The 13,147-nt window shown below is 55.9% G+C and overlaps 1 protein-coding gene across 11 annotated transcripts in view; it reads left to right on the top strand.

The window, feature by feature from the left end:
- The window catches only part of LRP8 (LDL receptor related protein 8), a 76,014-nt gene that overhangs the window by 26,187 nt on the left and 36,680 nt on the right, over positions 1-13,147 (top strand). For all 11 annotated transcript variants that reach the window (XM_081816968.1, XM_081816965.1, XM_081816964.1 and 8 more), the window contains exon 3: positions 9,378-9,500. In XM_081816968.1, coding sequence (XP_081673094.1) covers positions 9,378-9,500 — 123 coding nt within the window. The remainder of the gene's footprint in view (positions 1-9,377; positions 9,501-13,147) is intronic.

The raw sequence follows: 13,147 nt of genomic DNA, 5'->3' as shown, positions 1-13,147 counted from the left end.
TGATTTCGGCTCAGGTCATGATCTCAGGGTCCGCCCTCGGCTTGGAGTCAGCTTGAGATTCTCCCTCTCTGCTCCTCCCCCTGCTTGTGCTCTCTGTCTCTCAAATAAATAAATAATCTTTAAAAAAAAAATAGTAGGTGCTGGAGCTGGTCCTGGGGGGTGGGGAGAGTTTGCCTGGTGGAGCTGGTGGGAAAGGCCACGGTCTGCCCGTGCCCTCTGAGCGGACGTGGGAGCCCACGGGAGCTGGGGACGGGCCAGAGCAGGTAGCGGAGGAGCTTGAGGTCCTCATGAGGATTGTGCTGAGACACTTGGTCATCTTCTAGAGGAGATGGGAGCCTGGCAGGGTGAGGAGAGATGGCTTTCTGGCTAGGAGGAGGACGCCAGCGGAGCAGTGGCTGCTGGCTCTGGGTCACAGCCCCTCACCTGAGCCACACAGTGGGCGGAGAGCCCCTGGGACAGAGCCGTGGTTCCCGTCCTCCAGCAACCTCGCTCGGGACCTTGTGGTGGGTAATCCCATTCCTCTGAAGGAAAGGCACGCTGAGATCCTCTTACCCAATCCCGCCGTGCCCTGGAGGAAGGGAGAAGGCACTGAGGACACAGGACTTCTGCCAGGACTCCCAGGCCAGAGACGGGAGATATGCTGCCCGTCGGCCACCAGGATGGCCCAGTCCTGGCAGCCTAATCGGTGAAAGCATTCGCATTTTCCACTTAGCCAAGGCCACTGCCAGGTAGGTAGAGGGTGTTGCATCAACATGACCGAGGGGGCCTGGGCCCTGACTGCCTCCCTCCCAGATAGGCTAGGGTCATAACTCCATCATTCACTCCCTGACCACCAGCAAGCCCCAGTCAGGCTGTCGCTCCAGGCAGCACCGGCCCATTCTGTGTTCTTGGACCCCTCTGCCTTAGCTTTCTTGCCGCTGGCTGCAGAGTTCTGCCCAGGGAGCCCTGGGTTTCCGACTTGATCGGTGTGGGTAGACGTAACAGAGCCCAGAGCAGTCTGTTGGGTGTCACCAAGCATGTTGGTGGCAGAGCCTGGCTGGAGTGGGATCTGGAGTCTTTTCTTCAACTGCAGGGAAGAGGCAGAGCAGTGGCCCCTTCTTCCATCGGTGGCTTGTGGTAGGAGAACAAGGCCTGGAAGGTGGGAGGCCTTGGCAGGCTCCAAGGTTGGCCCAAGGAAGGCGGAGCCATGGACCCCCAGCTCAGGTGGCCTGGCAGGGGCTAGACTGGAAAGTCCCCTCTGAGAGGAGGCTGAGTCCCCACTGGGTCCAGCTATCTGCTCTCCACTTGAGTGGAGGGGCAGTGTGCAGCTGGAAACCAGACTGGACTCTCTTGGAGGTCATAGGGAGTTTCCCAGCCACGCCTCCTACCCTCTACAGGCTTCTACTCTGAGGGGACCATGAGTTTCCCTCTAGCTATTTCCTTGGCCCTAAACTCTCAGTGCCAAGTGGGCGGCCCAAATCCAGGGTGGGAGCAGCCTGAGCTGTGTGCCACCTTATCATCAAAGCAGCACCCTTCTTGTGATATTTGGTCCTTTTGCAGACACCAGCCAGGGACCCCTGCGGATCCCATTCACCTCTCCCCAACACCCATCTTCCCCCACCCCCCTACAGCTGTCGCTGGCTCAATACCTCCCGTGTCCACAAATCACTGTGACAGTTAGACCCCTTTGTCGTCTGTCCCTCGGAGACGCTCATCTTTCCCGTGGCGACAGGGAGTCCCACATACCCCAGCAAGGGCTTGTACCTCCCTTGGTGACAGTGGGGCTGGGGGCCGGCAGTGTCTGAGAGCAGCTATGATGTGCTGGGGCCCAGAGGAGGGACTGGGCTGTGGGAAGCCCCAGGTGATCCTTTTGGAGGGACAGCAACACCTCTGTCATAGAGCCACAGACCCAGGCTTTCAGCTGGAGGGTGTCCTTAAAGATTGGTTCACACGAGGAAACTGAGGCACAGGGTGGGAAGAGGTCACACGGCCCATCAGAGGAGCGGAGCCGTAGATATTCTCTGAGCACTCACTTGGCATCAGACCCTAGGTGAGGGGGACACTGGGATGAAGGAAATGATGGACATAATGGGGAAGCACTGGTGTGCAGCCAGGTGAACACCCAGGCTGAGGACATTGAGGAAAGAGCCCTGGACCAGGGGAGACCGGGCTAGGGTTCAAGTCTGGCCAGGAAGTCTTGCTCAAGCCCCTCCCCCTGTCTGGAGCCCTCTCTTCATCCTCACCTAGTGGATGGCACGTCCCTCCCAGGACCCGCAGCAGAGGGTAGTATGGAAACCCTGTCTCTTCATTTAGAACAAGGTGGTGTGGGCAGCTCATGAGCAACATCTGTGTCCTCTGCCACCACTGACCCTGGGATACTGCGCTGACCCTGACACTCCCTGGGCCATCCCTCCACTGCCCCTCCTCCAGCTGGGGAGTCTGGCCTAGCTCCAGTACCACTTCCTCCAGGAGGACCTCTCTGGGGCAGCCTCCCATCCAGTCTCTCCTCCAACCTCCCAACCTTCCAAACCTCACTGCCACACCTTGGTTTTTTTGGTCTTACAATCTGGACAGGTTAAAAAATGTAGCTCCTTAGTGTTGGAAGAAGAGGAGAGAACCTGGAAAATTTTGAGGGAAACTGCCCAATTTAAAAAGCAAAGATGCCCTCACCAAAGAGTGGTCCTCCCAGGCTCTCTGCTTCGTCCTCTTTCATCTTCTCCCTCAGACCCTTACTGTGTCCGCCCCTCCGCCTCCCAACCGCCACCCCCAGCACCTGCTGCTGCTTCATTTCCTTTTTCTCCCCAGGTGGGATGAGAGGGTGGGGGAGAAAGCCACTCAGATGTCACCTGCTGATGGATGGTGGTGGCCTGAGGCCCCGGAGCCTGCTGGGCGACACAAAGCCAGCAGCCAAGCCCCGCCCACCACACTTCGTGGGTGTTGGGACACTGTGGGAACCATTTGCCTTTCCTGCACCGCCAAGAGCCTTGAGTCTGCTTGTCAGCATGTGGGGATGCTTGGATTCAGAGATACAGTGCTTTGCCAGGATGGAATCGGAGGCCATCTCCAAGCTTATGGACTTGTGTGACTCGTGCAATGACTATCCTGGAGTCCCGTCTCGGGGCCAAGGGTGAGCAGACCAGAGTGTGCTTGGAACCTTGGCTTCTTAGAGAGAATCTTAAATCCTTGGAAGCTGTTCTAAATGTTAGATCAGACCCACAGGATCTTTATTTTTTTTTATTTTTTTAAGATTTTATTTTTAAGTGATCTCTGCATCCAACATGGGCCTTGAACTCATAACCCCGAGATCAAGAATTTTGTGCTCTACAGACTGAGCCCACCAGGCGCCTAGACCCACAGGAATCTTTAAACAGAGGATTCTTAGGAACATCACACATCCAGGGAGGGGTCGGGGCTTGAACCCAGTGCTGCTGGGCCCCAAAGCTGCTGGGGATGGACTTTGAGCCCAGGGTCCCCCCCACACACACACCAATGGGCTCTCCCCTCACCCTGTTTCCGATAAGTAGTGCAGCTTCATGTTCGCCTGTTTTATATGTCGGGGTTTCACTTGGAAAAAGGGCTGCTCTGCTTAAAAATAAAGAATAATGTTTTCCAGGCCCTGCGCTGCCTGCAGCTCTCGTGCCAGGGCCCGCCACAGCCTGAGAGGGTGGCTCTGGCCAGTGGGTGACCAGGCAGGCAGACAGGGGCCTCCCGGGAGGGGGTGCAGCTTGCTCTGGGCCACAGTCTCCTCCCCCTCTCACTCCTGCTGCATTGTTGCTGCAGCTAGAGAACACTCGGGGTCTGTCGTCCCGTTGACTGGGCTGACAGTTTAATAGTAGCTTCCTGGGCTGTCATTTAAATCTGCCTGCCAGGTTAGTAGGCCAGGGGCGGGCTGGCACGCCCCCTGCCCCCACCCCGGATCTTCGTTCTGCCGGGAGCGGTTGTCTTGGCAATGCCAGGGCCTGGCCAGCTCTGCAGTAGGGTAACTGGGGGGAGCAGCCCTTTCATCTCCCCGACCCGGGTACAAGTGGCCCAGCTGCCTTAGGGTGGGCTACAGGGCCAGAGCCAGGCCAGCCGATGCTGGTCCAGGCTTGGGAGAGGAAGTGGGAACAGACTAGTCCCTCTGTGCCCTGGGAGGGGAAGGGACCTACCCAGGTGCCTCAGCAACCATGTTGAGCCAGAATCCACCTTGCCTATGGGTCTCTGCTCTGACCTCAAAGAATATGCCCTGGAGCCCCCTGGCCTGTCAGCAGAAACCCAAGGGCCTGCATTCCTGACATCTCTCCCATCTCCCTGTCCCAAGTGGTCTGATACCAGTCTCCCCTCCCCTGCTCTTCTCTGCACGAGTCCCTGCTCTGAGGCCTGTGGTCTCCCCTTAGCTTTACTCTGGGCCAAGTGCCCTGTGAATACCTTCTCCTATTTTTCATGGCTTGGTGGAAGGAGCTGGCCCAGAGACAGAAGACTAGGTACCAGCTTCGGCTGTGTGATCACAGGCCAGTCTTTCCCTTCCCTGGGCCTCATCTTCTTATCTGCAGGATGAGGGACTTACACGACAACGTATTTCCTCAGATGTGGTTCATTGGCCCACTTGTTTCTTGGGAAATTAATAGACATGGCATCTAAAAAGGAAGTTTCTTGGCTAAACAGGTTTGGGAAGTGCTGGAAGAAACAAAGTCAATCTGGTATCTGCAGGCCTTCTCAGGACCTTTTGTAAGCCAATGGGCATCATGAATCTACAAAGGAGGAAAATAGCAAGACTTATCTGAAACCTCTGCATGGATGGCTACCCCTGCTCTCTGTCCTACCCTTTGCCTCTCTCTTTCTCTGCTAGGGGCCAATCATCCATCTCACACAGTCTCACCAAATCCTGAAGAAAGCCCAGGCAGCAGAGGCTGGGTGAGCTCAGGGAAAGGGGGCCTCCCAGGGGCAGCTTGGTACCAGGCAAGGTCAGTTGGCCGCCAGCCCAGTGGAGCTCCCAGGTCCCTTGCCACTTGCTTCCTCTCCAGCCCCAAATTGCCATTCTGCTGGCTCCTCCACACCCCAGGCCCTGTTATCCCTTCTCAGAATGCCCTTTGTCGCTCTCGTCCCTCCCACGGTTTGGCTAACTCCTCTTCCTTGAATATGGTCCCCTCCTTCAGGAAGCCTTCCTTGATTCCTGGGCTGGGTCAGGTGACCCTCCCCTGGCTTCATGGCCACGCAGTGGGACTGAGTCAGAATATCAGGGCACAAGGGGTAGCCCTCCCACAGATATGTGCTGGGACTGAATAGCCGTTCTCTCTGGCCCCTGGTTCTCTGGCTGGCAGAGTGGGAGAGCTGCCTAGGGACCGTCAAGCCCCTGGGCTCTGACATGAGAGAGCTCTGATTGCCAAGAGGAATCCACACCAGGCAGCTCCACCTGGCAGACCTGACTGATCTTTGTTTTGAAGCCCCCTGTCTGCACTGGGGCTGCTGGATGAACGTGGGTGGGGAAAGAGCAGCACGAAGGATACGTATTGTCTCAGGGAAGGAGGACTCTGGGGGTGGAGAAACTGGGAGGTGCTGAGTGATCATAATAATTTCACGAGATCATAGACTCTGGGTGTTGAGCGGGACTTAAGATTCAGTCGGCACCACACCTCCATCTCCAAATGAGGAGGGAGGCCCTATGTGACGGGTGGGCCCAAGGTCACACGCACAGCGGCTGGGGCTGCTGACTTCACACGCCTCAAACTTGCACTTTTATGCTTTTCAGTTTATAAAGCCCCGACACAATCCTTAGCCCATTCACTTCCCACAACCTTGTGTGTTTGGCAAAGCAGCGATATGATCTCTGAATGTAGGTGAAGAAAGTGAGACTCAGAGAAGTTGTGTAACTTGCAAAAGGTCACACAGCCCTTATGTGGCAGAGCAGAGTTTGACTGACCGCGGAGTATCTGATGCTTTCCTCTGCCGGTGTTCTTAAGTGGCAACGCCTACCTCCTTTGTCCGGGATTTCCCATTCTCCCCAACTCTGCCCAGGGGTAGGCTCCTCCCCACCGCCCTCTGGAATCCCAAATCCTTCATGGCAGCCCATCTGTTGCCATGGTACCAGATTATGATGTCGCAGACCCTGGATGACTATGCACAGCTCCTGGGCTGTGGAGTACAGGGGCTCACAGAGGTGGGCATTGTCCAAGGGGCAGACTGGCATGGAAGGAAATAAATCCCTGGAAACGGGGCCACGGCCTCGAGCCCAGCTAGGGAATCACCCTGGGAGTTGGAGCCAAGGCCAGGAATGGGATCTGGCATGGCTGGCTCTGATGGGCTTGAAAGACTGCTCAGCCCTCATGCCTTGGCGGGGCTGATGTAGCCTCATGCCCCTGTCAGGCTCATTACACTGACCGACTCAACACGGGAATGCTCACTGGGATCCCTTGCGAGAGCCCTTTTGCCTTTTGTCCTTGCACTGGCACTGAAAGCCACCATCCCCGCTTGCCCAGAGAGGGAAGGAACTTGCCCAAGGTCGCCCAGAGAGGAGGTGGCTGTGCCAAAATTCAGTCTCACCTCTTGCTCCAGATCTTTCCATGGGGTTACATTCTCAGACATGGCCCACTAAGGTGATTGAGTCATGGTCCCCAACCTGAAAATGAGCATGCTGCCTCAGTTTCCCCAGAGTGGTCCATTAGCAGAGACAGGTTGTCACAGGCCCATGTTTATTCTGGCGCACACTTCCAGGCACATTCCAGGGGAATACTTTATGTGGTACTTCTGAGCGATGTGGCTGATCTGCCCCATTGCCTTGTCCTGTGGCCGCGGGGACCTGAGAGCTATTTCACTGGTCACACTGCATTTGCTTTTCTGGGCTCGTCTTAGCCTGATAATACGGAAGTGGCTGAGGGCCTTAGTGGGAAGAGCCCAAGCTTTGGCAGCTGCCACATGGAATTAAAATCCCACTTCTGCCACCTACCCCCCTCAGTTTCCTCTTCTGTAAGATTGCCGATGTGAGGAGTCCCTGGGATACTGGGTGAAAGGTGCCAGGCCAGAGCCAGGGTGGAAAATGTCCAAACCGGTCACGACAGGAAGCAAATCTCTTCTCCAGAACACTGCGTGGGACATCCATCGCTGAGGCTGCCCTTCAGGACTGCGATGGTGCTTTTGGCTGCCCTGGGCTCCTTGCCTGGTGCCTACAGGGCTTGGCCCACTGGGGGAAGCCAAGCTCACTCCCAGGTTCCCAGAATGCCAGGGAGGAAAGGGCCTTTCGATAGTGTCTGGCTGGCTGAGACCAGGGACAGAGCCCCTTCATCACCTTCTTCGTCAGGCTTACCTTGCTCTTTTGGGTTCTGCCTGTTCAGCACTCACCCTGAGTTCCTGGGGAACAGGTTGGGCTGATTTCTCTTCCATGTGCTCAGTGCAGAGCCGGGCACAGATGCAAGCTCACTGAATGCTGAAGCGAAGCTCCTGCGGGATTTTCCCACCTCATTTGAGGCTTTTCTTCCACATCTGATGCTGCTGAATGTTTTATCTGGGGAGCTGTGGTTGGGGGGGACAGAGGGATCTGACTGTGATGTCAAATTGTGGCCCTGCTCCCACCCATGTGACCTTGGACACGTACTTAACACTTTTTGGCCGGGATTTCCTCGTGTGTCAAGTGGGGACATACGTGGCCCTTTGTCATGGCACACAGAATGTGCTTGGAGAAAGTTAGAACAGGATAAAGAAGACATTAGGATATACATTTTCTCTTTTCTATGGACGCCGAGCTTCTTGTGGAAGGGATGCTCTGGTCCTCATGTTAGAAAATGCCCCAGGTGGTTTATAACTGTACTTACTTTCAGACGATTACAGGCGGTGACTTACCGAAAGGCGGTATTGGTATCTATTACCCACACCAGCTCCTGGGTGTGGAGCTCAGGGAGGGCTGCTTGGGGGCCTGGGCTGAGAGGCAGGAGAAGTTGTTCTGATCCCTGCCTTGCTGTGTTTCCCTGGGCCAGCCCTGTTCCCTCTCTGGGCCTCAGAGCCTCCCATCCCCCACCAAATCTATAGGTAGACGGATTCCTCTCATTTCTTCTAACCCTGCACAGACAGAGGTATTCTTCTAAAGAAAGTGTGAAGAAAACTCATCTTAGAACACAGATGTCCTGCAATGATTCCACTGAAAGGCAGAAATATAATGGATTCAGGAGACCCAGTGTCTGTCCTCAAATCCCGGCCAGGCTGTTCAGGCCAGGGGGAGCAGTCACATGGCCCCAGAGGCAGCCAGAAGGTCTGTGGGAGGAGTTACATAATCCAAGGCTGGCTATCGGGAAGAAGCTTCCCTGGGAGAAGGTGAGCCCCGCCCTGGAGGTGTGGTAACAGAGGCTGGGCAGCCATGCCCCCATTTGGTCCAGTGTCCCCACTGAGATCCACCCTGAGTTGGGCCCTGTGCCGAATCTGACAGAGTCCCTACCCGGAGGAGCATCAGACCAGTGGAGGGACACGGAGAAAGGCAAGCCATGTTGGCCCCTGCCCTGTTACCCCAGTTTTGTTACCAGCTGTGAGATCTCAGTCTGCTATATATGTCCCGTGTTTCCTTTGCATCTAACTAAGGCTCAAACCATAAAAACAGCAGTAGCTCTTGCTGACTGCATCTTCGGTGCCAGGACCTCTTTCCATGTTCTTTGTACACTGTGACTTGTTATTCCTCCTCAGCACCCTCGTTTTCTTCTTCCCATTATATAGATAAGAAAACAGAGGCTCGGTGGTTAAGTGACCACCCCCATGGTCACGCAGATCGAAAGAGGCAGAGCTGGGATTCAGAGCCCCCCGAGGAGCCTCCCTTCCGGGGTGTAAGTGCCTCGAGAGCACTTTCTCTCAGGAGACTGATTGGGTGTCTCACCCAGCAGATGGTCTTTTCATCACTCCAAACAGAACATACCTCATTAATCTTGTCTCAGAGTAATCATTTGCTTTTAGGATTCATTAGCAGCAGCTCCCTGGTGCTTCCAGAAGGGCCTGGTTAGGAGGAGCAGGACAGGCCAGTAAAGGGGCTGAGAACTGGCCAGAGGGGCTAAAGTAACTGCCGTAGGTGATCAGGGAAGGCTTCCTGGGGGCAGTGGCAGTGGAACTGGACTCTGGGGGAAGAGGAGTAAGACAGGAGAACAGGCAGTCCCTTGGAGCATGGATCCTGGTACCCTTGTTGGACCTGAGCTCCTGAACTTGGAGGCAGGGCCAGGTGTCACTGTCTCCAGCCAAAGCTCAGCAGATGCCTGAGGAATGAATAAGGGAGTCTCTCCTGTCCTCTCTTGGTTGGCGAGGCCCTCTGTGGCCCATTGGGGTGGTGGGAGGTCATGTGGTCCTACTTTCAGACAGTGCACATCCTGGTCACCCCAGAGCCACCTGACCGTATCCCAGAAAAGCCTCCTGGGCCCACCAAGCCCCCTCACACTCTTCTCCTTGCCCCACAGCCAAGAAGACCTGTGCAGACAGCGACTTCACCTGTGGCAACGGCCACTGCATCCCAGAGCGGTGGAAGTGTGACGGCGAGGAGGAGTGTCCTGATGGCTCTGATGAGTCCGAGACTACGTGCAGTGAGTCCTGGCGCTGGGGCTGGGGGGGGTGGGCACTCAGCTTCCTCGTCAGATCCTCCTTGTTGGGAGGATGGGAGGCTCAGTGGAGTTGATCTGTCAGACACAGCTCCAGACCTGCCTTGTGCCGCACTGTTGGGGGCTCCCAGCCAATGGCCAGGCGTATTAGCTGCTACTGGTTTCTGCTGACTCCCTCACAGGCCTCTTGCAGTTCGGGCCCTGCTCCTGGGGCACCAGGAGCTAGAAACAGGCCTTCTAACCAGAAGCAGCCAGAGCATATCCTCCGGGTCTCCCCACAGCCTCCCCCGCTATTTTTCTGGAGGACTCTGATCATAATTCTAGGAGTACTGCTAACAGTGAGTGCCTATTAAGTGTTTGCCATGGGCCAGACACAGTGCTAGGCTCTTTGCGTGCACTAATTCATCTTCCCAAGGCAGCCTTATGAGGGTTCACTTTCTGAATTTTGCAAAGGAGGACACTGAGGCTCAGAGAGGTTGAGTGACTTGCCCAAGACCACCCAGCCAGGACTCTGAGGCCTCTGCCCCAAGCCAGCTGAGCCCAGGAGCCCCAGCATCCACGGCAGGATGGATGGCAACAGAGGCAGCCTGGGGTGAGGCCGAGGGCCCGAGCCAGAGCCCCAGGCCCGCCTCCCACACTCGGGCTTTGTCTCTCCTTGATTTCTTTTCCAGGCCCTAATCCTCAAAGCAAACTTACACCCGGCAGGTCATTCTGTGACATTTGTTAAATTAAAAAGGAGATGAGAAGGGGGCGGGGAAGGCCCCAGCAGTCCTGAGGCAGAGCCTTAGCTGAGTGAGACTGAGACAAAAGGTTGGTGGGGAGCACGTGGAGGATGGGAAGGTTGGTGCGGACCACGAGTCACAATCCCCATCCTCGTTAGGGGTCACATTCGCCCCAGAGGCAGAGGCGGGGACAATGGAGGCCCGCAGCCCATCTAAGGCTGTGGCTGGTGATAACTGGGTTTCTTTGTCTCCTAGCAACAGAGCTACCAGTCTCCCCGTGAGAGAGAGAAAGGGAGAGCAAGAGCGACCCCGGCCCGAGACAGGAGGCCCCCTTGTCTCCTTGCACAGCTGCCTCTGCCTCTCCTGGCCAGGCCACAGGCCCTGTCCTTTTCTTACCCGCCAGGCAGCCAACCTGTCCTGGGGCTGGTCCGGAGCTTTGTCGTGAGCTGCAGAAGGCACAAAGCCCAGCCACGCCCACTGTGCTTCTCATCCTCAGGGCCAGCTTGGATCCCTGTTTAAAGAGAAGGAAACTGAGGCCAGGATGGGTTTGGCCACTTGCCCGAGGCTGCCCGGCTAAGGAGGGGCAGAGCCGTGTACAGCCAGGAGTGTGTGTTTGGGGAGGGGGCTACGGCCACCAGGGGCTGTGCTGGGGGCACCGTAGTCAGCCAGCTGGGCTATCCCAGCCCCACTCCAGCCCTGGACACTGGGGGCAACAGGGGAACGAGGGGAGCCTCAGCACAGTTATTACTGGGGTCTGTCCTACTGCCTGAGAGCTGGACTCCCCCTTCTCCCCATGTGTCTGTCTCATTGTGTCGTTGTCCCTTTTCATCTTCCCTGCCCCAGATCCAGGGCCCTACCCACCCTGCTCTCTTGGACAGCCGCCCCCCTGCCTGCCCCCCTGCCCAGCTTCCCTCTTGCCATCCCTCTCCTCCATGCCCTGCCCCATGCCCCTCTGTCTTTCTTCCTCTTGCTTGTCCTAGCAGTTGCTGCCTTCCCATCCCCTGGTGAGTGCAGGGACCCTCCAGCCTCACCCCTCCTGCCTCCCAGGCCTGCTTTGTATCCTCTGTAAGGCACTGTTATTTGACGGTTGAATGACTGGAGAAGTCGAGGGCCTTGCTTCCAAGATACACAGGTGGTTTGTGGCTGGTTGGCCTTCTGTGATAAAAGACGGGCTGGTCAGGCTCTCTCTGAGGCTTGACGGAGTGCCCGTGGGAACAGGACTCAAGGCTGCACCCTGGGAGTCAGGAGGCCCAGCCTTCCTCTGGGCTGTCCCAGTGAATTTGCTGTGAGGTCCTGCCCACTTTCCCATCCTTGTCTGGGCCCCAGTTTCTAACATCTCAGAATTCCAAAGACCATGATCTAAGATTCCTGGACTCTTAGGACCCTCTTTCTCCCAGCTGGGGCACATGGCTCAGGATCCCACTTCCTGTGCAAAGTTATATTGGTCAGAGGTGGGCATGGCCTGTGGGTAGGCCTGGAGGAAGCGGGCCAGAGTGGGACCTCAAGGGTCAGGCAGAATTTGGGGTAGCAGGACCTGGCGGCAGGCTGGCTCACTGCTTCCCCACCAAATGGGAACCTGCTAGCCAACCCACTGCCCATTTAACTGGCGTTGCCATAGCAACCCCCACAGTCTACCAAGTTCACCTCTGTAGCCTACCAGGTTCCTAGGGACTATGCCAGCTCGAAGAAAGATTACAGGCAGTAGTAAAGTGTAGTGGATTGGGTGTGTGATATATTTGGGTCCAGGTCCTGTGAGACCTCAGGTTGGTTGCCCAGTTTCCCTGAGCCTCAGTTTGCTCATCTGTAAAATGGAGTGATGGCACCTGCCCTATGGGGGTTACGACAACGAAATGGAAAAAATGTGGCATAGTGTTGGTGCTGGAGTAAATGGCTGTGTTACTCTTATTACTGTATTTTGATTCCAGGCCCTCTCTCCCACATACAGCAATTTAACATTTTATTTTATTTATTATTATTATTCTTTTTTTTAAAGATTTTATTTATTTATTTGAGAGAGAGATAGCAAGAGCAGGAGAACAAGCAGGGGGAGTAGGAGAGGGAGAAGCAGGCTCCCACCGAGCAGGGAGCCCGATGCGGGGCTCGATCCCAGGACCCTGGGATCATGACCTGAGCTGAAGGCAGATGCTCAACGACTGAGCCACCCAGGCGCCCCTACAATTTAACATTTTAGAATAAGGAAGGCGGTCTGCATAGAGAGGGAAAGGGATTTGGGAGCACATTCCCATTTTTGTGCTCCCCCACTGTGTCTCTGCCCCTAGCTAGCTGCGGTTTCTCCAGGCTCTCTTTCCTTCTGGTTCTGGGATTTGTGTCTCTCAAATACGGCCAGGAGTCACAGTAGGAAAGCCTGGGACATTTGCCTATTCAAAGTGGCATTTCAGTTCTAATTATAGCTCACTTGATTGGGGACGGCTTCTGACTCACCTTCAGGCATCCTGTGGGAGGGGTACGGCGTGGGGAAGGGGAGGTTGGTTCAAGGTGCGTGGGTGGCAGCTTTAGGTACTGCTTATTGAAAATGGGAATTTATTCATCATCTTAGAACCTTTCCACTGAAAGGGGGACCTTACGGCTGAACCAAGTGAAGTGCCCCTTCCTACTGTAGATAAGGAAGTGGAGGCCCAGAGGTTTTCTGAGGCCCAGAGGCAAGCTAGAGGCTGACCAGCTAGGAGTACTTCACCTGAGCCCATGGGAAGGAACTGGGCGTGACTGCCCCCTGACATGATGGGGTGGCCCCATGCCATGCTTCCTGGGCAGCAGCCGGACACGAGGAGCCCCACCGCCTGAGGCTCTGGCCCTCCTGGAGCTGGCCGTCCCCATCTGGAGGTCGTCTGCCCTTAAGCATCACATGTCCTGACACGGCAGATGTCCTCGCTCACTAAGCAGCCATCAGAC

The sequence above is a fragment of the Leptonychotes weddellii genome, chromosome 4, assembly GCF_054177405.1.
Source record: "Leptonychotes weddellii isolate Sample4059 chromosome 4, ASM5417740v2, whole genome shotgun sequence".
In the NCBI taxonomy this organism is placed as follows: Eukaryota; Metazoa; Chordata; class Mammalia; order Carnivora; family Phocidae; genus Leptonychotes; species Leptonychotes weddellii.
Note: the sequence above shows the minus strand (reverse complement) of the source record. Positions and strands in the feature narration are given on the sequence as shown.